The following is a 22,683-nucleotide window of genomic DNA, read 5'->3' as shown; positions in this document are numbered from 1 at the left end:
AAAGCACACCCTACCGAGTTCTGCATCTTCATTTGTTAACTGGCTGAAGCCGTAAATGATGAAAAGAACTGAAGGCAGACATGGTATAACAGGTACCTGCACAGGAACAATAATCTCACTCATTATCCCAACTTTCTGAATTTCAGTAAAGGGGAAAGTAAAAGAAGGGCCTTTCTTTTAGTAAGATGTTGAAAATCTTTGGAAGGGTATGCTCACACTAGATGAATGACCTGTGAGGTGGCAAACAAAGTTCAACCTTTATTAAATAAAAGCAGTATTTATTTTTTCCAAGATACACTGTGATACAAATTAATCATAGGAACAAAAGAAATGGACCTACGATCACTTCAGAATATGCTTCAAATCCACATACAGTTACCACCAAACCCAAAGGTGTTAGGATGGGGGCAAAACAAGATGAATTATGAATATGGTCTCTGTCAGAATACCACCTGCAGCACCTGGAACCCAAATCCTAAAAGAATGGAATGAGTTAGAGGGCCTGGGAACAGGGATGATGGTAACAGCAATTTCAGACCAAGAGACAGAGAAATCTCTCTAAATGAGAGATGAAGTAAATACAGAGCAAACTAAGCAACCACTCATTTAACTCTAGGAATATTTCCAAAAACTGAGCAGGACCAGGCATTGTCTTTTTTTACAACCAAAAAAACGTAACTTTTCTTTTACACTTCACGGGCCACCCTACACAATTAAATTATTTGCAGCAGTCAATTTTGATTTTAAATTTTAAAAAAAGTAAATTGCCTTTTGTTTCTACACAAAGGACAGAAATTACTTGTACAACAGAACTAACTTACAGACTTCCTAGTGAGTATCATTTTGGATAAGAAAATTTGACAGAAGGAGAAATTTGAGATTTTTCCTGACATGTAACTGCAAATCAGAAAAGCAATTTTGCTGTCAGTCTCTAAACTAGACTTTAAATGAAGCTGAATTACTTGACGAGTAAGTTTACTGAGATACAGAAGACAAAACCATGCAAATGAAAAATGTATGCAACACTGAAAAATACCTCCAAAAAAACCACCATTAGCAGATTGTCTGTGTTTTGTTACTGATACATTAACCGTCTTACAAAACTAGTAACTTGATTTCACCCTGAACTTTAGCAGTCTTCACAGGAGACATCTCTGTGTGTGGGATATTTGTGGGAACAGGTTTTAAGTCTTGCATTTTACTTAAACTTCTAATGAGAACTTCGTAATATTAATATTTTAGCTATCTATCGTGGCAACACAGCTTCAACAAAACAAAACTAAAACCCCAAACATCATCACTCTTTCAGACCCTCACTGAAACCAGTGCTATGTCCAGTGTTTATATTCCTGGGCTACACTAAGAACCAAACAATCCAGATGAAGCTTCACCTCCTACAACAAACTTGCACCGGTGCTGGTTAAAGAGACACATTACTGTTGACGGCACATATTTGATAGAGAGTGAACGGCACGAACAAGTTACCCGTTACCTTTCTTGTGATGCGTCCATTCGTTATAGTCTGCTCCAAGCCCTCTTTGAAAGCTGAGCTTGGGTGGGAAGGCAGATAATTATTAAAACAGTTTTAAGCCAAAAATCTGTACATACTTGTGGTGCATTAGCATGTTCCCAGGTACCAGGTAAACAGGATCCACAGCAGCAGGGTCGTATCACTCTGACCCATATCCCCGTTTCCTTCCAGTCTCTGCAGTTCAGTCTCCACCACGGGTTCTTACTTCACATTCCAAGATCTCCAGAGTAGAGACTCTGCCTTGGAAAGCACACAGATATGGGAAGTCTTCCAAAGGCTACACACAACAAACTTCAAAAAAAAAGAAAATGCAAAAAAAGCCCAAACCAACCCAGACACGCTATTTGTTATCTCCACCCTAATCGCAGCAGAGGAACACAATGCATGAGACCATCCCAGCTTGCCAAGTTGCAAACGCTTGTCCAAAACAGCATCTGAAAGCAATCTGCAGCCATCCTCTGTAATCTCCCTGTCAGCTCAGCAGCCATGGGAAAGCTTTGAATTAGGCTGTTCCCCTCCCACAACCCCTTTTGCATAGACCAAGAGAACTCCCAAGACCTCTCTCCTTTCAGGGGAATTTTTCCGAACGCTTCTCTGCAGGCAGAATCAATTCTAATTGTTGATCTGCTTGGCAAGTTTTTCCATATTCCACACTGTGCCCTTGGGGTAACATTACCAAGTGAGGAAAAGCATTATTTCTGACAGAAATAAGTTTCTTCACCTTAAAAAGCTAAAGCATACCCATTAAACACATGCACATGCTGCCAAGAATTAATAGAGAAAATAGTTTATTTTCCACTCCAAGAGATCTCAAGAGTGACATTTCAAGCTCATTAGAAACGAACCTTAAAATAAAACACAAGACTGCAAGCCCTCAAAAACAGCTGGACACTTTGGAGATAAGATGTGCTTCCTAAAAAGTACTGCTAAGGGTGAAAATCCATTTACATTTGGTTTTGCAGTTCTACAAATACTTTCTCTCCCAAAGCAGCTCGTCCCAATACTGAGAGAGGCTTTGCCTAAACAAGGATTTGAGGACTGTCTCATTACAGTAAAAACGTTTTACATCCAACATTTTACATCCAAACCATTGGTAGGCATCTTCCACCTCTCCTAAAAAGCTAAAAAAGCAGCGCCTTCGGACATCCAGAGAAGTGAGGCGAGCTAACAGCAGCACAGGGCTGGCTGGGATCAGCAGCGCTCCCCCAACAACTGCCGTGCTGCTTTTCAAGTGTATCAGGATTCCAGTTCACTCAGGCACAGCGCAAGAAAGCTACCGAGCCCCAGCAGCACAGATCTTCCTGTATTTGTATATGAAAGCATCCGTCTTTCCAAGACTAACTTCATAAATGCCATCTGGCACCAGAGACCCAAAGCATGTCTGTCGGCCGCTGAGGAAGGATTCTTCAGCACCATTCACCAAGGAGGAAGAATTTCCGTCAACATTCAGGGCTTCTGCAGTGCCAGTTTCAGAAATGGTGTTAGGAGCGTCGTTTCCAGCACACCGGGTAATGCCATCCATGCGCTTGTGGAGATCCTGGCTCAGCAGCAACACAACGGTCCCTCCAACACGAAGCACCCTGGCAATTGCAGGAGAAATAACGGTTAGGTGTTCAGCCTACCGGCACTCATTTGTCTGTGCAGAACTCAACGCTGCTGACACTGCAGATGCCAGCTGCCTTCAACAAAACACCTAAGCACATTAAGGGTCATGGCCCAGCTTGACAACCTACATCTCCAAACAGAATTTAAATTCCCTATCTTCATAACTCTTCCTAAATGGGAGAACTGGGCCCTATCCTGACTCCCAAACATTTCTGACCTTGGGAGTCCTTTCCATTGGGTTGACAGGGAAAACTGGACTGTTTTTCCCCGCCTCTTAGTACTCTTCCAAGGACTGAAGGCAGTATCGCCTTCAAACCCCATTTCTGGGTCATGTGAGCCTCCCACCAGTCTGCAGAGGAACAGCTTCCCAGGGCAGCCAGAGCTCCTCGGGTCGGTACGGCAGTTCTGAAGCTGGCCTCTCCCTTCAGAATCATTAAAAGGTCAGCTCTTTCTGCATTCCACTGATCCTTAATGGCTTTCAAACTTGGGAAACAGAGGAAACTCCACCATTGTCTGTAATCCATTTTTCTTAGTGCATTAGCGAACGTTACACTTGGCTTTCAAAGAAAGGAGAAAGAAAAGGCTATCCTGGCTGTGCTCACAGCAAGCGGATCGAACAGTCCTACTGGTGGGGCTCTGGTGGTAATGGTCCCTTCCTCACGTGCACCTTCCCAAGGAAATATTTTGCTTAGGGTGGTCCAATGGAGCAGAGGAGACCAGAAGACAAGCACGGTCAAAGGGAGGGATGCTCAGCGCAAGCTGATGTAAGATTGCCCTGCCATTCTGCAGAGCTGCCTCACCTTCCTCACCGTCTTCCCACCACACCCCTGTACGGGCAAGTGAGAGCAACACCCACTGAAGACCAGTCCTACGGAAAGGGCTTGTTTTCAGCCAAGAAATAAAAAAGCTGACAGTTTGAACAGCCCCTTAGAAGCAGCCTGCTACTAGCTTGGCTCAACTCTGCCACAAAGTGACAGGGTGAGAGGTGAAAGGAGGCATCTTCAGAGGCTTTTAAGCAGACCAGGTGGCTAGCTGGATATTCCAGTACATGCCAACAGAAAGGAAAATGCATACCACCATTTTCTGGCCTGAGATCGTTCCTGCCAACACAGGTTGGTAAAAGCTTGATTGTGAACCCAAAAGGAAAGCCTGTAATTTTATGCAAGCAGACTTAAACCAAGAAAGGATTATTGTTTTATTTGCCTGGCCGTGTTTTAAGTTTGTCTAGGTCATCCTCCCCCCCCTTCTCTCATTTCTGCCTTGTAAAGAACCCCCATGGCTGTGGCTCCACAGCAGCCTTTAAGGGACAAGTAAGGACTCAGACTTTCACAGCCTGCACAGGACCAGACTGCAGAGCTGGAAAGCATTTGCAATAAAGCAAAACCTGAAGCTGACCGAACACTTCAGATCACAAACCATCATGACGTTTACACCAAACCCCGAGCACGTCAAAGGCCACACACACCTCTCCATTTCCTGGAGAATATCCGGTAAGAGCTGTATGTCTTTTGTGATCTTGAACTTCTTCCCAAATGGAATATCCGAAATCACAGCATCAAAGCTTTCTGAAGGCAACGGCAACGCTGCAGAATAAAGGCAGGTCTTTACATCTGGCTATGTGAAAAACAAACAGTAGCTATGCCCCCCTAGACCTTACGCTGTCTGCCCGCTCTTGGGTGTGTCACGTGCCCAGATTCAGAGCTCCTTCTGTCCTTACCGCCACAAATGGCACTGCGAAGCCGTCGACCCGATGCAGACCGGGAAGAGACAACTGCACGAGAGCGTGGCCGAGCCTGCAAATTCCCCGTTACTGGTGGGTGATACGTTTGCCCCAACAGCAAGGCTCTCCAAACAGGGACTGCATGGTTCCAAACTAACTCTGCTTCTCAACACACACCACATCTTTACACGCAAAATGCAGAAGAGGAGCTAAGCTTGCAAGCACTTTGCTCAGCGCAGATGTTCAGATGCCTGTGTATGAATGGCAATGAACCACATGTTAAATTCCCCTCTATCCCCCTTTTTTCCCTTCAAGAATCCAATTACAGCCAGAATCACTTGGATTGTGTCAGACCTAGTGTCTTTGAAGTACCTCCCAAGATTCTGCACCCTGGAAATAGGCCGTTCCCTTGACCGTGATGCAGCACTGCACCCTTCTGGTGATGAAGGCCAGCCATGCTGGCCAGAGCGGACCCAGCACATGGAAGGATAAGACTATGGCTTCTCCATCCCTCAGGATGCTCAAAACTTCACTGGACAAAGCCCTGAGCATCCTGACCCAGCTTTGGGGTTAGTTCCACTCCCAGCAGATGCCAGGACTAAAGACCCCCAGTCCCTTCTCAGGTAAACCCCTGCTGCGATTCTATGCCAGCCTTTCCAGAACTGGCTGGAGATGTTTCTTGGACCATTCTTGGATCAACACTTGCAGCACAACAGCTTTATAACAATTTTATCTACAGACAGAAGGACAAGTTACCTACAGTCCTTCTCAAAATACGCAGAAGTAACAGCTTCTGACCAGTGACAAAGACACTAATTACTTCTTCAGCATTAGAAAAGCTTGACATAAAAGTACCTTCCATTATCCCAGAAGCCAAGCCCAGTCACAGCTTCTAAGTAAGAAATAAACCTATATATGTTCTTTGAAAAAACAAATAATATTTCTTACCATTTGGGTAAGAAATAAATATTGCAAAAAAAAAAAAAAAAAAGCAGCATACTTCATCACCCATGCACAGGGAAAAGTGGCCAGCTTTTGTCTGTTGTGAGTTCCATAAAGGACTAAAATAGACTCCAGCTCCGAGGTACACAATAAGGTCATAAAATTACTACCTACTCCTAGCTCATGAACCGAGAGCAGACTCCCTCTCCCAGGAGAAAGGCATCATCATTTAAAATACTCCTACTGCAAAACATCACCAGTTCAGCTGAGTCCCCGCTATTACTCATGTAGTAAACGTGAGTTACTAGCCACGTGTTATCTGGATTTGTCCTTGCTGTGTTCCCGTAAGACACAAAGAACTCTCGCATAGTCTGTACTCTTTCTGGCATTCACAAATACACCATTAAGAGACAGACAACTACTACACGTGCCTGACACTTACTTTCATTGCCTTCTGCTGAGTTTATTCTTGCCAAAGTTCCCAGGGGTAGGGAGGGGAGAACAAATAATTAGCCATTCACTAGCACTGGAGTCACTACTCTGCTATTTGTTGAGACTTAGCTCTACTACACATTACTGCAGTATCTGTATAATCCCAGAACCATAAAAAATTTCAAACATGTCTCACCTGAAAAGCCTACAGACATACCTTTCACAGAAGCTTTAAATAATTCAATCTTATCCATCAAGCCTGCAGTCCGAATATTCACATCTGCACCCTCTAACTGTGAATCACTTATATCAGCACCCCAGTAACAGGCTTCCTGTGCAGAGAAAGAGAAAAGTCATTGTGCTGACAACCAGGTGTATTTATTTTATCAGCCCTTCTCAGAACTGCCTTGCTGCACAGCTCTTCCAAGACAAGTGCCTTTCTGGGAGATCAGCTACCACCACACAGAACGGTATGTAGACCCAGGGGACAGAGGAATGGGGAAGTACGTGCCATCTTCACTCCTTTCACGTCCTGGTCTGCTGAAGACACTTGTAACTTACAGAAATACTGAGGCTACATCCTAACAGCAAGCCCCCAGCTAGCTACAGCCAGCCATGCTGCATCTAATACCGACACCTCTGACCCCAGGATAAGCCCAGGCAGTCTCAGCTCCACGGCTGCCTCACACAAACCCAAAATCCAGGTCTCCCAGCACCCACCTGCACAAGTATGTAGGCCTTGGTTACACACTCCTGTGGAGGAACGTTTGCACTAAAACACTTTTAGCTGCCTAGAAAGATCAGTACTTTGAAAAGTACATTTTCAGCTTTCCAGCTGGGGGCTTTGGTGTAACTGTGGTACAGATTTTTCTTGATGCAACTACAAGCCATCTTGCAAAGGTCCTGCCTGTTGCCACTGCAATACTCACGGGCCACTCTTTGGCAGCTTCCACCAGTATTGTTCCTAGCCCACACATGGGATCCAGCACAAAGGCACCAGCCTACAAAAAGAGAGGGGTTATTGCATCCAAGAAAGACAGACTCCTCTCCCAAGACAAAGCTTACTCAGGGATGTATGAATCGCCTACTTATTCCCACTGAAACCAGTGTAGTTAACAATAATCACTGGTTTACCAGACCAAACTTGCTTGTAAGATAATATAGTAAAAAGCATTACTAGTTTCACTAAAGACAATGTATCCAGCCTTCATTTGTGACATTTAGGGGAAAAAAATTATGAGTGGACTGCAGGCAGGTATTAGTAAAAATTAATCTGTGGAGAAGATCACGCTTGCTTCTGTCTTCCCTTGGGAGAACACCACCAAACAACATTTGAAGCCTCAACAGTGAAAAAATGTTGCCATTTAGACGTGTCTGTACAAGCAATAACACCTCTGCTGAGAAGGACCTGGGGTTCCAGCAGAAACCTGGTTGCACAGCAGGTGACAGGGCACTCCAATCACAGATAAGGCAAACCCTGCCCACATGCATTAGAGGACGGGGCGTTAAAATCACCACGCTTCTTCAAAGCTTCCAGCTCTGATGAGCAGCAGCTCCCCCCGCCGCCCCCCCATCTGGGGCTCTATATCTTTGCCACGAACATTCACTTACACTGATTTCAGCCAGAGATGCCATGGCCCACGCAATCGTTGACCGCAGTCCGGCTGTTTTGATATACTCTCTGTTTGCCAATGGAAGCCTGCAGACAGCAAAAAATCAACGTAAGATAATGGTGCAACCACGCAGAAAAGCCCGTGCGATACGAAAGAACAAATGAACTGGACAGACCCGCAGACAGTCAGACACCACAGTCTGCTCGTATCCATAACTCACTGCAGCCTGGCCTACATGCTCAGATAAGCTGCAGACAAACTACAAGACTAATGTGACAGTCCCACGAATATTAAACTGTAAGATAAATACTCGCAGTAGACAGAAAGACTATTTAGAAATTATGCCTGTTCTGATACTAGCAAGACAAAATCTGGTGAGAGCACCTACCTGAAAAGAGGAATCCCCACCACAGAATGAATGTCATTAAGGTGTACAAAGATCTGAAAGAGGAAAAAAAAAAACATTAGAAACTCTCAACTTGGCATGACAATAGCTTTAACTCATTTAAACCAGACACAGAAGCTTCTACAAATTTCTGATCACAGTTGTTAAGAACAAAAATACATGCTTTAGATAATTATGATTAATGGGGGGGGAAAAAAAAAAAAATCACACTAGATAATCTAAAAGCCACTCTAAAGACAGTCTAGTATTTAAGCAAGCTGAGAGGGGAATTTTGGCAGCCAGGAATCCATCAGCAAGCAGCTGAATCTTTAAGGGAACCGATTTTTGTAACACTGAACAGGTATTTTTAATTATAACCCCATTTACTCTAAGCAGATTATTTACCGTATACTAGCACTCAACTACTCACCTACCCCCTCTTTCTTTTAAAAAAAACCAAACCCACAAACCAACCCAGAACAACAATAAGAAAACCCACCGTAAGCGCCACTAAGGTGCATTTCAGATGGAAGGCGAATGTAGGTAACCCTTCCAGAAACACAGGCAGCGCAAAGAAATCGCCCTCCTGTCCCACACAGGGCATCTCAAAAGAAGACTGAGCTCCCCAGCAGGTCTTGCATGACGGCAGTCCCTCCCCGGGAAGCCCAAAGAGTAACGTGGTGCTGCTGAGAAATCCCAGTCCTCAGCACTTGAACGGTTTCAGAGCAAAAGGGAACAGGATCCCCATTTGCGGCTCAACGAAGCTGTGCTTAATGCACGGCCTGGGAAACCAGAGCCAGTGATGAACTCAGAGCTTCCACCGATGGCCTCCCACCTCCCAGCAGCAGCGCCGAGAGCAGCTCCCATACGCCAAGCGCAGGGATGGAGAAGCAGCTTGTCGAGAGCAACGAGTCATTGCCAAGCTCTCCAGACAGCCCACACCACGGAGGGTGCCTTAAGCAAGCTGCTTGTCAGGCACAGGGTCGAGAAGGAGATGCTCTCCAGCCAAGTTCCTCGAGAACACGACCTTGCTGCTCGCCCTCTTCCCCTACAGAGGCCAAACGACCTGCCCAGTGGCTCAGGTGATTGCTGTTTTCAAGAGGGTCAGAGCCCAGCAGCTTGTAAGCGCGCTGGATCCCAAGCCATCGCCTGCGTGGGTGGATCCTTCCCCTGACATACGGGCCCATCTGGCCGGTCTGTTATTTATTGACGTGCTCGGGAAGGCGCGCACACAGCGGCTGCGGAAAAGCTTTGCTCCGTGCTACCAGATGATTTCTGGTTAAATTCAGTGGCAGAAAGACAAACAGGGGGAGGCCGTGAACCCACACAGAGGGAGCGGAGAACAAAACAAAGGAGTGGGGGCCACCCTGGAAGCAGTAACAGGCCATCTGGCAGAGAAGCACCACACTACCTCTAGGTCGGGGTCCCGGAGATCAGCCCGCCACCCACACTGCTTCATGAGCGCTGTGCCAATGGCTCTTCCGATCTCCTGCAAGGGGGAAGAACACTCACAGGCAGTAAAAATAGCAGAATTAAGAAAACTACAGATCACAGCCTTGACTGTACAATCCTTAGAGATGCCTGGGAAAAGAAAAGAGTCTCTCTTTATCCCTAGGAGAACAGTTTGTACAGACCAGAAGAGGCAGAGCAAGTGAGCCAGGGGCACGGCAAACACACCACAGGACAAAACGACTGTCACTCAGCGGGAGTGCAGGCTGCTGAAGTTCGAGTTCTGCCCAGGTTACAACAAAAGTTGTCATCATTTCAGGATTACGTATCAGGCACAAAATATTTCTGATGGCTGTAAACTAGATTACCTAAAAGAAAACCTGAAAACACACAACTACAACTCACAATTTTCATGATTTTACAGCATCTAGAAAGCTCTGGCTACCTTCAGAGTACGAGAGTTCAAACACACGGTGTAGATTTAAGCAAACATACCCATTGGTACAGGGTACTGGCTTTAGCAGGAAAAAACCCCTCTGGTTAAACTGCTGTTACCTTCACGTAAGGGAAAACATACATAAATTGCAGCTACACACAGGGTTTCTTCTATTTTTTATTTTTCTTACAGTAGAAAGAGATGCTAGGCGAGAAGAGCGCTGGATGGAAAGGGTCCCTGGAGGTACCTACACCACCACGCTCTCCCAAGGACCAAGATCCACCCTGCCAAGGACACCTCCCAGCGCTGCACCACCCTCCTGGGGGACAAGCTCTCCCCAGTACCCAACCAGAGCCTCCTGAAGCTGCAGGTTCTGGCTTTTGCCCTTCCTTTTACACTGCCTGCTGCACCTGAGAGCAGTCTGGCTCCACTGCCCTCGCAATGGCCCTTCAAGTAGCTGTAAACTACTATCAGATCACTCCTCAGACTCCACGGGCCCAGCCGCCTCTTACCTTTACTCATCCTCAACCAAGGGCATTGATTTGAAAAACATTCAGGGGAATAGCACCCAGAAATTAACAACAGCCCTTGAGTTTCCACTTATTCAAGGTAAATGCAGGGTAAGGGCTTTTTCGAGAAAATACAGGAAAAGGTCAGATCAGTTTGTTTCTCTAAAACATACAACACAATAGAAAAATGACAAATCAACTACACATCTCGCTTCACCTTTGCTAAATTATTTTAAAACATAGATACTTTAGCATACCTGTGAGGTAAGGACTTTGGCAATTGCCCCACTACAACGACAAGAAACTCTGAAACTGAAGCTAGGCTGCTCGTTCACGACAGGTTCCTCCTCTCCGCTGCATTTGGAAGGGTCTTCTGAGGAATCCATGCTTTCCGTGCAGCAGCCCTGCCCCCCCACACACCTCTCTCCAGCTTCCACCTGACACTCCTCAGACACGGTCTCTCTCACTCGTTCTGCTTTCTGTCTTTTAGCTGCAGTATTTGTCTCTTCTTCTGATTTTCTCTTGAGAGGCAACTGGTTTTCTTGAGAGGTGTCATCGTTCTTCCCCTCGTGCCCATGAAAGTTTCTCCAGACAGAGATGACATCCAGCCAGTACGTCGGTTCCTCAATGACAAGGCTTTTAATCTCATGCAGCATTTTCCCTGGAAGAAAAAGCAGTCTCGGCATTTGATTTTCCTGTGGACTAAAGGCTGCTGCTGGCAGAGGCTGCGTTCAGAGTTCACGACCGCGCCAACGCAGGGCCCGCAGCAGCGGCTCGCAGCACCCACGCGGCACCCGCAGGCACCCAGGCATCTGTCCGACTGCAGGGCCGGCAGGACCAAGATAAATGGCGCAGGGGTTGAATTCTGCAGAAGGGTTTGGCAGCTGTGGAGAACCAGACCAGCTCTGCGAGTCATTCTCAGGGACAGAGGACCAGCCTACCACGCCATCCTCCCCAGAACACTCGGCGGGGGATTAGGGACGTGGGACACTTTTCAGGATTGCAGGACGGACACGAACACGAATCACTGATTCAGTTCAAGTAAAAAGCCGCAAGTCTGGTTTTTTCTAAAGGAGATCTCTCCTTGCTATTCATCGGTCTGCCTTTAATCCTGCAAAGTCTCCAACACACACCTGAACTTACGCCTCTTGAGCTGGCTATGGGGGAGGGGAACACGGAGGCCAATTCAATTAAAAACCTTGTAGCTGGTCGAGGGGTGGGGGTGGGAGGTATTTCTATTTCTCATTTAAAATTTTAGATCTATGGTTAAATTGGATCCTCAAAACTGAAGGCCACCTGTGACCTCCCCAAAAAAGTCTCGCCAGCAGGCGGGTGTCCATCCATCCAACTTGGAATTGTTACTGCAACAGCGACCGCGAATACAGCCCGGGCAGCTGAGATGGACACAACACCCGTGCGCCGAACCAGGGACACGGGAGACGCACCTGGATGCACCGGAACAAGGAGACTCACCGTTAGAATGCACACGAGGGGTCCCGGGCTGGGGGTCCCGGGCTGGGGGTCCCGGGCTGGGGGTCCCGGGCTGGGGGTCCCGGGCTGGGGGGTGGATTTTTGGCAGGGTGGTCTTACGCACACGCACATGCAGAGGGCCAGGACACGGCACAGTTAAAGCCACTGTCAGCCCTACAGGGCGCTGCCAGCGCGCCCGGGTGAGGGTCACCGCCCTCGGCCACAAAGAGCCGTTAATTCTGGAGCCGGGGCCCGAGGCCGCACGCGGGGGGGGGGGGGGGGGGGGGGGGGGGGGGGAGGGGCAGCCGGTACCTTTGCTCCGGAGGCGCAGCGGGGCGGCCCAGCGCAGCAGCAGGAACAGCCGCTCCGCGCAGCGCAGCCCCCGCAGCCGCCCCGGCGCCGCCCCCGCGCGGAACGACACCTTCCCCGGCACGCGCTGCACCTGCGGGCGCACCGGGACAGCTGCGGCGGCACCGGGGGGGGGGGGGGGGCACCGGGGTGGCACCGCCCGCACCCCCCGGTCCCCCCCCGCTCTGCCCCCGCCCGCAACCCCCCGCCCCTCACGGAGCGTCCCCGCCTGCACCCCCCGGTCCCCCCAGATGTGGCCCCGCCCGCACCCCGCCGTCCCCGTGTCCCCGCCCCTCACGGTGTGTCCCCGCCCGCACCCCCCTGTCCCCCCAGATGTGCTCCCGCCCGGTATCCCCGCCCGCACCCCCCGGTGTGTCCCCGGCCGCCCGCAGCGCTCCCCTCCTGCGCAGGCCCGCGCCCCCCAGCCCGGCCCCCGCCCCCGCGGCGCCCCCTCACCTCGGTGGCGCCCAGCCGCGCGCGCACCTCCCGCGCCAGGAAGGGCTCCAGCCCGCGCCCCGCCGTGCAGAAGTACCGCCGGCCCCGCGCCGCCATCTTGGCCCCCAGCGCGGCCCCTCCCAGCGCCCCCGTGCGGCCGCCGCGGGGGGGAGCAGCGCCGGGGGCCCCGCCGGTAGCGACCCGGCCCCGGCGGCAGCCGCGGGGCCGCCGGGCGGGGCGGGCGGTGGCGCCCCGGGCTCGCGGGGCCCGCGCGGAAGCACCGCGCGTGCGGAGCGGCCCTCGTGCGCGTGCCGGCGCCACGGGCGGCCCGAGCGCCGGGGGGCGGCGGGCGGGGGGCGCGGTCCGGCCCGCCCGGCGGGGGGCTCTGCCAGCGCAGCCGCGGGCGATCCGCAGGGCCCCGCTCCGGGCAGCCGGGCGCGTGCGGCAGCGGGGGCGTCCCTGGGGCAGCTGCGGCGCGCACGCTCCGCACAGCAGCCCCCGCGCACCCGGGGTGCGGTGCCGAACGGCGCGGCACCGGCGTGCCAGGGCCGGGCTCGGTGACAGCAGCACCGCCGCCGCCAACGGCGCTGCCACCGCGCCGGGGCTGTCCCCGGCTCCCGCTGCCCGCGGGCTGGGGGGGGGTGGGGGGCGCGATCCCCTGGGAGCGGAGCCGGCCGGGAGAGCTGACCCGCACCCCGCGAAGGGACACCCCGCCCCGCACGGGGGCTGCTCGGAGAACCCGGCGCGGGCGGCGGCCGCGGGACCCTCGGCGCTGAGGTGCCCCGGGGCAGCCGCGGCAGCTCCGCGGGGAGGGGCCGGACGGCGCCAGCTGGGACGTGGGAGCCGCGTCTGCTGTTCCTTCGCTTCCGCGCACGCCAGCCGCCTTTGCTGTTGCTCCGTCAAACTGCCTCTATCGCCACCCACGAGGGGTTTTTCCATCTTGTTTTCTCCCCCCGCCCTTGTGCTGAGGGGGTGCCAGAGCGGCTTGGTGGGCCGCTGGTGCCCCGCCGAGGTCCCCCCGCCCCACCGGGCAGCGCGCCCGCCTCGGCGAGCCGGACAGCAGCTGCCAACGCCGCCGGAGCCCCGGCAGGAGCCCGGAGCCCCCGCCGAGCCCAGCAGGGCTGGCACCCCGCTCCGTACGCCCCCGCCGTGCCCCAGGCGGCCCGGCCGAGAGCTCCGCTCCGCTGGGGAAGCGGCGCCGCGGAACAGCTCGGTGCAGCCCGGCCGGGTTTAGCGCAGCTGCCGCCGCAACCGCCGTGCGAGCAGGGGGCTGCCAGCGCGCCCTACGGCGGTACCGCCGCTGCACCCCCGCCCGCAGCGCGGGCAAACGCTGCTCCCCGAGCACCTACGGCCGGGAAACGAGCCTGGGAGGGGGCCGGGGCTCTCCGCAGCGGCACGGCGTCGTGAGCCCGGGCCAGCACAACGTAACACCGCCCCCCCCCGCAGCAGCTCCGCGGGTGCGCTGCCGCGCTGGCGGGCGGCGACGCACCGAACAGCTGTTGGCAAAGCCCCCGAGAGCCCCCAGAGAAGCCCCCGGGGGGTACAGATGAGGAGAGAAAAAACCCCAAGAAGCACGCTCTACCGCGTAACAGCCACAGGCTGCTGCTGTCAAGAATCTGGTTCAGTGCCCCCTCGCTCCCAGAAAACACAGCTCACACACTTCAGACGGTGGTTGGGTTTGGGTTTGTTTTTTTCTTTTTTTCTTTTTTCTTTTTTTTTTTAATAAAAGACAGCTTCCAGCTACCTAGTCATTACTGTGCTGTTTGTGCAGGACAAACAAACTTTAAATACAAAAATGCACAAGGCAAGTTGAAACAAGCTGCTTGTTTCGTACTACTCGGCAGTGCAGGCTCTAGCACTTACTTGCAATGGCTTTACTCTTTGTACAATCAGTTCTATGTAGCAATGATTGTATATAAAGAATATAGTACATACTGTTTTGTCCATTTACAAGAGAAAAAAATAAATATTTTCCATTCTTATTATACATTAACACTTCAGTAGAAAGTTACAGCTGTTGTGTTGGCGTGACCTGCAACTTCAGGAGGAAAAAGAACATGCATACCTATCTATTAAGAACTCTAAACAATGACTTTGTAATAAATTACAGAGGATAGATACCAGCCAACAGAATACCGATTTTCTGAATTCAGTACATTGGTGATTCTTGTTCCAAAGAACAAAGGAAAAAACCCAACCAAACCAAACAAAAAACCAACCCCAAACTTGCAAAATACAAGCGCTAGTAGCTTGTGTTATGTAAATAAGACAAGCCATGTATGACACAGCCTTTTCTTCAAATGTTTGTGAATAATAGGCTTGTGGTTTTAGGCAAAGAAGATTAAGTAGTTGAGCTGGTCCTTGCACCCTTCACACATAACTAGCACCGTAAAGATGCAAGGGCCTCAGCAAACACCTAAATTTCATGCTTAAGAACGAAAGCATGCATTTTGTAGAGTTTGTGCATGGTACCTATTCTGTTTATTAAGGTTACAGTGCAAGAAAGATTCTCAGACACTGAGGATGTTTCTGTAATTCTGCTAAAATTATTATCAACATTTCTAAAGTTTAGCCTGTGTGAGATTAATGAAAAAAAAATCATACTGGTGCCTCACCTTTGACTGCTATACACAGACACTGCATCACTAAACTGGCAAATGAGAAAACAATAGCAGCAGCCTAAGTGTGCCATGAAGTGGGGAGGAAAAAAGAAAAAGAAAGAAAAAAAAAAAAAAAAAAGAGGAGTTAATATGCATTGCAGTTTACTTAAAAATATATAGGTATTTTAAAATGGCACAAAGCTTTGTACAGGTGGATGTGGATGTATCGGTGCAAATACATATAAATGAGGTACCAATTTATTCAGGCCAGATCTAATTATACGTATCTTACAATCGCACTCTCAAATTTCCTGTTGTCAGCTACAGGCTGACAACTTGTAGCACTGAAGTAAAATCAAAGTCAAAACAATTTCTCAGCATATTCAGCATCAGATCATTGTAACTTCCCTACAATTTAGTTTCTGAGCTTCCACTCCCTCCCAGTCCTCAGATGGCTTGGTTTTCTGTTATTTTTAAACACATACTTAGTGTTAATACTTCATTTTCTTTTTCCTATAATCAAGTTGCAAATCTTGAAAAAGTTAAAACTGTGTACGTAAATTGGAACAATAACTGGCTGACTATTTTACCATTGTTTGAAATTTTAGCAAGTACTGCCAGGAAGGAGAAACACTGTTATTGCTATTCGGGGACTGCAAACAAACCAACCTGAAGGCATGGACAGCACTGTTCCAGTGGTGGATGTTAGATACAACATGGCATTCTGCCTACAGTTAGTCCTTTTGCATTTGAACACTCTTCAAGTTATCCACAGCTTTCTCGTCCAGGCAACTATGATGACATTTACATGGAGATATGGATTTAAAGTGGCTAACTGTGGGGCACACACAGCTTTTCAGTTCTGGTAATTCTTTCTTGAGCCGTTCCAGCTGCTCCACCTGGAATATATTTGGTTGTTCAGGATTTGAGTCGTATATCCTGAATAAATGAGAAAAGAAAAAGCGCTGATCAGCCTGACGGATCTCAGGTAGACTAGATGAAGGCACTGGGTCTTTTTCCCTACTAGAGTAAAATTAGGTATCAGCAAGTCAGTAAGAACAGTATGTTTGAGGTCAGTACCTTAAGTTTTGCCACTCATCTTGCAATATCAAATGGTATTCCTTTTAAACAATGGTTAATGTTTCATTGGATAGACTAATAAGCTACCCACTGGCATTTACCTCACTTACTCTTCTGAAAAATGTTGTTTTACAGGTGGCAAAGGCAGTGAAAAGCAGAGTTCCAGGCTTCAAACTTAAAAGCCTAAGAAATTTCAGAGACTGACATTATTTGTGCAGACCACGATACACTGCTTGTACCCCACACTGAACAGAGTTCATACTTCCTGCTTAACAAGTATTTCACCACCACTCCCAGTTCAGAACCATTTTTGTAAAAAATTACCATTACAGTATTAGGTGACAAGTAAAAGCCAGAAAACCTCATCTTTAGTCATACCCAATGCAAATTTAACTACCTACACTACTTTAAAGAGTATATCTGCTTTTCACTTTCCTTTTTTCACACACGTAAACAAAGCTGTGGGATGTGATTGTCAACATCGTACCAGATTGTCCGAATCCAAAACACATTTTGAGTTTAATGGCACAGGCAGTGAGCGTAACTCAAGTGCTATTTTGGTGTAATACATTATAAAGCAAAAGCATTCGTGTTCCTGTAAGCTAGCTTTGCTACAGCACTTACTGTGACAAGGATACATCCTGATCTCCCAACATTGATTTCTAACACCAGTACGTTATTTAGTTCCAAATTGCAAATCCTGGCATCCAGTTCCCCTCTCCTGCAGCTGTCGCGCTTACACAGTTTCAGGTATTGCACATCTCCAGGTTTACCTCCTTCAAATGAGAGCTGCTGGAAGAAATCACCATGGCTTCTGCCTTAGTCTTTTATGAATATTTGTAATTTTCACTTACAATTCCTTCAAGAAAGTGGTTAGTTTTTATTGCATCATCCTTTCTCTTTCATACCATAACTTCAAGCTATGTCCAAAAGGGACACGGCATCACAACGAAAACAATGGACGGCTACATGATACAGTGCCGGGTGCCTTTTTATGCTGGCAAGACAACTTTGAACTGTTGGCAAGTCCAAGACATCAAAAATAATATGCAGCTTGAAGAGTCATATAGAAAATGGGATTCAAATGAGGAAACACTTCTGCAGGAAATACAGATATGGATCACATTCCCTACAGTAAGATCAAAGATAGTCTCTGTAAAGAAACTCCTAGAAGCGAGGACAAACGCTGTCTGGTCCTACGGAACACGCACAGAAGGCACAGCAGTTACCTGCACAGCACCTATAAGCTAACACAGGCCAAAGACAGGACCGAAAATTGCCTCACAGAAGACACCTGCATCCTGGAAGGAAGGACGGATGGGCTTTTATTTTGCAGGTACCACCTGTGCTTTGTTGGCTAGGTTAGCTGACACTGGACAAATTTCTCTATGCATTCAGGAGAAAGCACTGAAATGAGAAGATAGTTTTCTATATAGCAACACACTTTAGAAACTGCCAATCAAGTACCTCCCATCAGCCAGACACCAGAAAAGCAACTAAGCCACTTGTTCCTAGAGCGTGGCTAAAAATGTTTTAAGCAGCTTCTGGCAAGTATTTTATTAGTTTTTTACTAGGACAACCATTAATTCTGTAATTCTTGCCTCATACTCAGTTCTTTGCAATTGAGATTTTGGACAAGTCCAACCCTCCAAGCTCCTTTCACACACTCCACTGGAACCAGTCTGCTCCAGTGTATATACAGTGTTTCTTCTAAATCAAAAGCAGGGAAAACCATCTGAAGCAGAGCTACCCTCGCACCTCAGAATTTCTGGTCCCCCCTCTTCGTTTGGGTCCACAAAAGTACACCAGCAGTTGGCAAAAACAGAAAACGGCTCCAGGACTTCTCTTAACAAATTATTTCCAACATCACTATCAAGATAAGGAATAAGCTCTCATCTCCCTATCCTTCGCTCTTCAACAGGACAATTATTTGTAAGTAACTATGCACCAAAGTTCCTCCATTTGACATCCTATCAGTATGCAAGCCCTGGAGAAGACTCCAAATCCTACTGTTTTGAACTAGCACTTTCTACAAAAAGCCTTGCACAACATTCCAGGGTTATGCAGCGGGCACAGAACTGACGTGCTTCGCTCCCCTCAGGTGTGTTTGCAGCCCCTGAAAACACATACATCCAGCAAGTGTCAGTCACAGCTGGTTTTCTTCACTATTGCTTGGTCCAAAAACCAAGAGTCAGCAGCATCAAAACACTGCTTTCATGCTTAAAAGGTTTTCTGAAGCTTTGGCTTAAAACTTTTCATTTTTCTTTATGTTTCAAGGTAAGCTTGAGTTTACTTTGCAATTCACAAAGGAAGACTTCAGACTGCCACTGTGTAACATCTTAATTCAATCACTGAGTAGATTAAACTACAAATCAACTAATACTAGTTAACTTCCTACATATATCCACGGTGTTACTTATTTAAGTAACATTCAGTTGCAGGCAAATAAAATGGTGCAAATTTGGACAGTCTTCTAGTTTTGAGAAGTGTTTTGAATGCTTTTGCCTTTATTGCCACTTAAATTTGTGTTAGTTTTGGGAAGTTACTAACGCTGATAAAGCACAGAGCTTTTGTCCGGAGTCTGCAAATGCAACGTGCAGCCACAAGGAACTGTAGTGTTTAGAGAGGAGACAGGCACACTGAAGATTCTCATGGAAGAGCTTCCACCATAGATGTTGGAGGATTACTGTTTATAGTATTTTCATGCAGCTATGTGTATTATTCAGCAAACAGAACTCAGACCATGTAAAGTGAACTAAAAAAACCCCAAAGATAATACAAGTGTAAGTTAGCACCCACCTCCTCTCCACATTGGTATTTAATATACAGCCAACTGGTGTACAAACGTAAGACTGCACTGTTCTTATTGAGTTAAGCACATTCAAATGCAGAAATATTTCCTGGATAAGCTTTGTAAACAGGCCAGGAGAAAAATACCAGATAAATCACGCCACAAATCCTGCTTCACAATTCATTACTTTTGCCAATCCAGAGAATTTTACTGCAATAGGTTAATGTTTCTTCTCTAAACAAGCGTTTCAAGCATGAGACGTAATTTTCTGTGTGAACAGAAGATACCCAGCCACGTACCTGAAGTACTTTTCTGGATTAGGGCCCAAATAGAAGCCCTGTGGGCAGAGATAGCAACTTGTCTGTAGGTTGCCCTTTTAACATAAGCAGTTTATTTTTGAGCGCTGAGATGAATGCTAGTTAAACATAAGAAAAAAGCAGAATATTGTCCTGGCAACTGCACTAGGCCATGCGATTGGTTCCATGGCTTCGGGTATGTCTAGTAATTTGCAGCCCAAGTGGAGAAAGGACCAGATGGGGTGGGGAGGCGGGGGGATTCTTTCCTCTGCCCCAGTGAGGTTGTTCTTTTAATAGCACTGACATTTGTAAGCTTTTTGGATTTAGTCTTGCAGTTTTTCGCCATGCAAAACAAACTCAAGACCTCCTACCTGCATTTTTTTTTGCCCGACACTTGATATCAGCAACTTTTGGCACTCAGGACACTGTTTTCCTGCCATCTTCACAAGTGGCTACAATGTTTTGCTCAATTCTACATGGACAATTAAAGTTCGGAAAAAATAACTTAGAGAAATCATCTCTACCCAGATGGTTCATACTCTTTGAATAATTACTGCATGCAATAACAATAACTCAGGCCCATATCCAAGCAGCCTAAAAGCTGTATTTGCTTCCTAGCTTATTCAGACAAATAACTGTTATTAAGATGGTTTAAGTAAAGGTCTAGTAAACAGCAACACAAAACACCAGGCACAGCGATTTTTTGATAAACATCTGCACTTGGCCTTAAGTCCAGAGAACAAAAATTCTGCAGAAGCCATGGAAGCAGCACATCCTCATTCAGTCCTGGAAATATTCTGGAACTTGAAACTGCAACTGTAGCATAAATTCACCTTACACTAATAAATGGGTTACTGCTGCCCCTACTTATTTCTAGACCTTGAAACACACGCGTACATCACTCCCTCTCTCAATACTGGAGTTCTGCTTCACAGTAGTTTTGAATTTATTTCTAAACTTCAAACAGCACAGAATACGGATGCTTACCCCATACATAAACTTTTGACAATGTGAAGTCTTGATATTAACTTCATACACTCAAACAGAATCATTTAGGTTGGAAAAGACCCTCAAGACCGTAAAGCTCACACTGCCAAGTCCACCACTAAACCACGTTCTTAGCCACCATGTCTACACGTCTGTTAAACACCTCAGGGATGGTGACTCCACCACTTCCCTGGGCAGCCTCTTCCAGTGCTTGACAACACTCCTAGTGAAGAAATTTTTCCTAATAAGCAATTTAAACACCCCCTGGCACAACCTGAGGTCATTTTGTCTTGTCCTGTCACTTGCTACTTGGCAGAAGAGACCAACACCCACCTCGCTACAGCCTCCTGTCAGGTAGTTGTAGGTGGTTTCAAAAGACTCCCTCTTTACCCAGCAACTCCACTGTGAATGGGAACACTTGCTGCCAGGTTTTTAGATTTAGACATGCATCCAGGACTTGCAGGTACCACCTGCATTTCAAAATGTCCAGCTTGAGATATCTGGTGAAAATTCTGGTGCAATTTTCAGGAAGTGTCATGCTCCTTCTAAGGAACCTATATTAAGATTAGATTTAATTCTACTCAGACAATTAGTAAATTCTGAAAAATAATTAAGAATTGTAAAGGAACATTCCAGTATTTGTTCTGGCCTACAGAAAAAAAAAAAAGGTCAGTAAAATTTAGAAATTATAGTTAACAAGCCTGCAACAATTATCCCAAAACAAAGTAATTGTTTGCTACTCAACTGCAGTTTGTAGCTTGAAAAAGAAAGAAAAAAATGCACTACTGTACTACTGTTTTTTAAACAGCTTTGAAATTGATATTAATTTTGGGGTTTATCTCAATGAGGTGGAAAGATGTCAACAAGGTGGAAGAGAGACATACAGGGGAAAGGCTATGAGAGGAGAGATGATTACTATTAAGAATCTAGATGGTCTAAATTGTGCAGGAAGGCTAAAATTTTTTGTTCAGTTAAATCCGTAAGGGAATTCAGCCTATAAGCAATTCCAGTGAATTGGTCAGTCATGAGAAGGCGAGGCAAAAGATGTTCTGCTATCATACTGCAACCTAAAACACAGGAAGCAGTACAAAAGGCACTGTAAGATGACACATAGCAGACTTGCAGCCTTGACATAAGTGCAATGTTACTTAAGTAGTGTTGAGCAATTAAGTATCTGAAGTAATGAAAGTAACGTGAAGTCAGAAAAAAAGGCTGTCACCTGCTTTACTAATAGTAGTGCATATCTTATTGCATCAGGAGTAATTAAGAACTCCAGAGGACTGGATTAGTAGACATCAGATGAACAGACATTTTGCATAAGAACACTTTATGCCGTAGTGTTTGATTAAAACACCCCACCTGTCTATAGACTGATAGTTTATCACTGCAAGTTACACATACCATAGAATCGAATTACTTAACAATTCTATGCCCATACACTAAAGAGCTGGAGTACCGTCTTGTCTGCACACTAGTCCAGAGATACTTTTCGTCTACTAAAGGGGCCTCAATCTTCAGTTGTAGGAGAGGTACAACACGTAGCACTGCCGTAGCAGAGAAGAGGGCTTACATTTCAATGACTTCAAGTCTGAAGCTGATCCCCGGTGTAAAAATCTCGTTATTCCTTTTTACCACCAAATAATAGGAGACACTCTATACAGTACGAGAAGGGACACCCCAGCAAACCAGAGAAACACTGACCCGTCACTCTGGAGGACTCTCAATAGCCAAGATCAGATTGAAGGGAGTTAACAGTTTTTCACACTGGGAGCCTAGAACTCTCAATTGCAAATGATTTCTTGCCTTTAGATACATTTTAACTTGACTCTCAGTTTCCACTTTATAAAACAGAGCCCTTGATGTTACTTGATCCCACACACACTTATTTTCTCCAGGTAAAACTATATGCAAAACAATGCCCCTGCTAAAGCAAGATGTTTGAAAAACTTCTGCAATTTGACAGTTCAGTTACACCTAAAGCTATTCCAGGTACATATTGTTTGCAATCTATCGTAAATTCTAATTTAATACAGCTTCTCAAATTAATCGTCATC

The 22,683-nt window shown here is 47.3% G+C and overlaps 2 protein-coding genes across 10 annotated transcripts in view; both read right to left on the bottom strand.

The window, feature by feature from the left end:
• Positions 1–2,302: 2,302 nt before the first annotated feature.
• On the bottom strand, positions 2,303–13,938 carry THUMPD2 (THUMP domain containing 2). 4 transcript variants are annotated; one of them, XM_056342569.1, is made up of 10 exons: positions 12,897–13,884; positions 12,405–12,534; positions 10,880–11,283; positions 9,640–9,717; positions 8,232–8,284; positions 7,842–7,929; positions 7,160–7,231; positions 6,448–6,562; positions 4,602–4,719; positions 2,303–3,111 (listed from the first exon to the last, which is right to left on the bottom strand). In XM_056342569.1, the coding sequence occupies exons 1-10, from the start codon at positions 13,812–13,814 to the stop codon at positions 2,805–2,807; spliced, it is 2,283 nt and encodes a 760-aa protein (XP_056198544.1). In that variant the 5' UTR covers positions 13,815–13,884; the 3' UTR covers positions 2,303–2,804. The 4 variants fall into 4 exon arrangements, with proteins under 4 accessions (XP_056198544.1, XP_056198546.1, XP_056198548.1 ...); XM_056342571.1 differs by lacking the exon at positions 12,405–12,534 and having other exon boundaries at positions 12,897–13,017; XM_056342573.1 differs by lacking the exons at positions 12,405–12,534; positions 12,897–13,884 and adding an exon at positions 12,096–12,372.
• A 611-nt stretch (positions 13,939–14,549) lies between these two features.
• GPCPD1 (glycerophosphocholine phosphodiesterase 1) overlaps positions 14,550–22,683 on the bottom strand; it is a 46,742-nt gene continuing 38,608 nt past the window's right edge. For 3 of the 6 annotated variants that reach the window (XM_056342591.1, XM_056342589.1, XM_056342590.1), the window contains exon 20: positions 14,550–16,414. In XM_056342591.1, coding sequence (XP_056198566.1) covers positions 16,210–16,414 — 205 coding nt within the window. In that variant the 3' untranslated portion in view covers positions 14,550–16,209. Of the gene's footprint in view, positions 16,415–17,179; positions 17,348–20,013; positions 20,115–22,683 lie in introns of all 6 variants that reach the window. The other 3 variants (XM_056342592.1, XR_008822474.1, XR_008822475.1) reach the window with 3 other exon arrangements.

This window comes from Falco biarmicus, chromosome 6, assembly GCF_023638135.1.
Source record: "Falco biarmicus isolate bFalBia1 chromosome 6, bFalBia1.pri, whole genome shotgun sequence".
In the NCBI taxonomy this organism is placed as follows: domain Eukaryota; kingdom Metazoa; phylum Chordata; class Aves; order Falconiformes; family Falconidae; genus Falco; species Falco biarmicus.
This window is presented reverse-complemented; position numbering and strand designations above follow the sequence as displayed.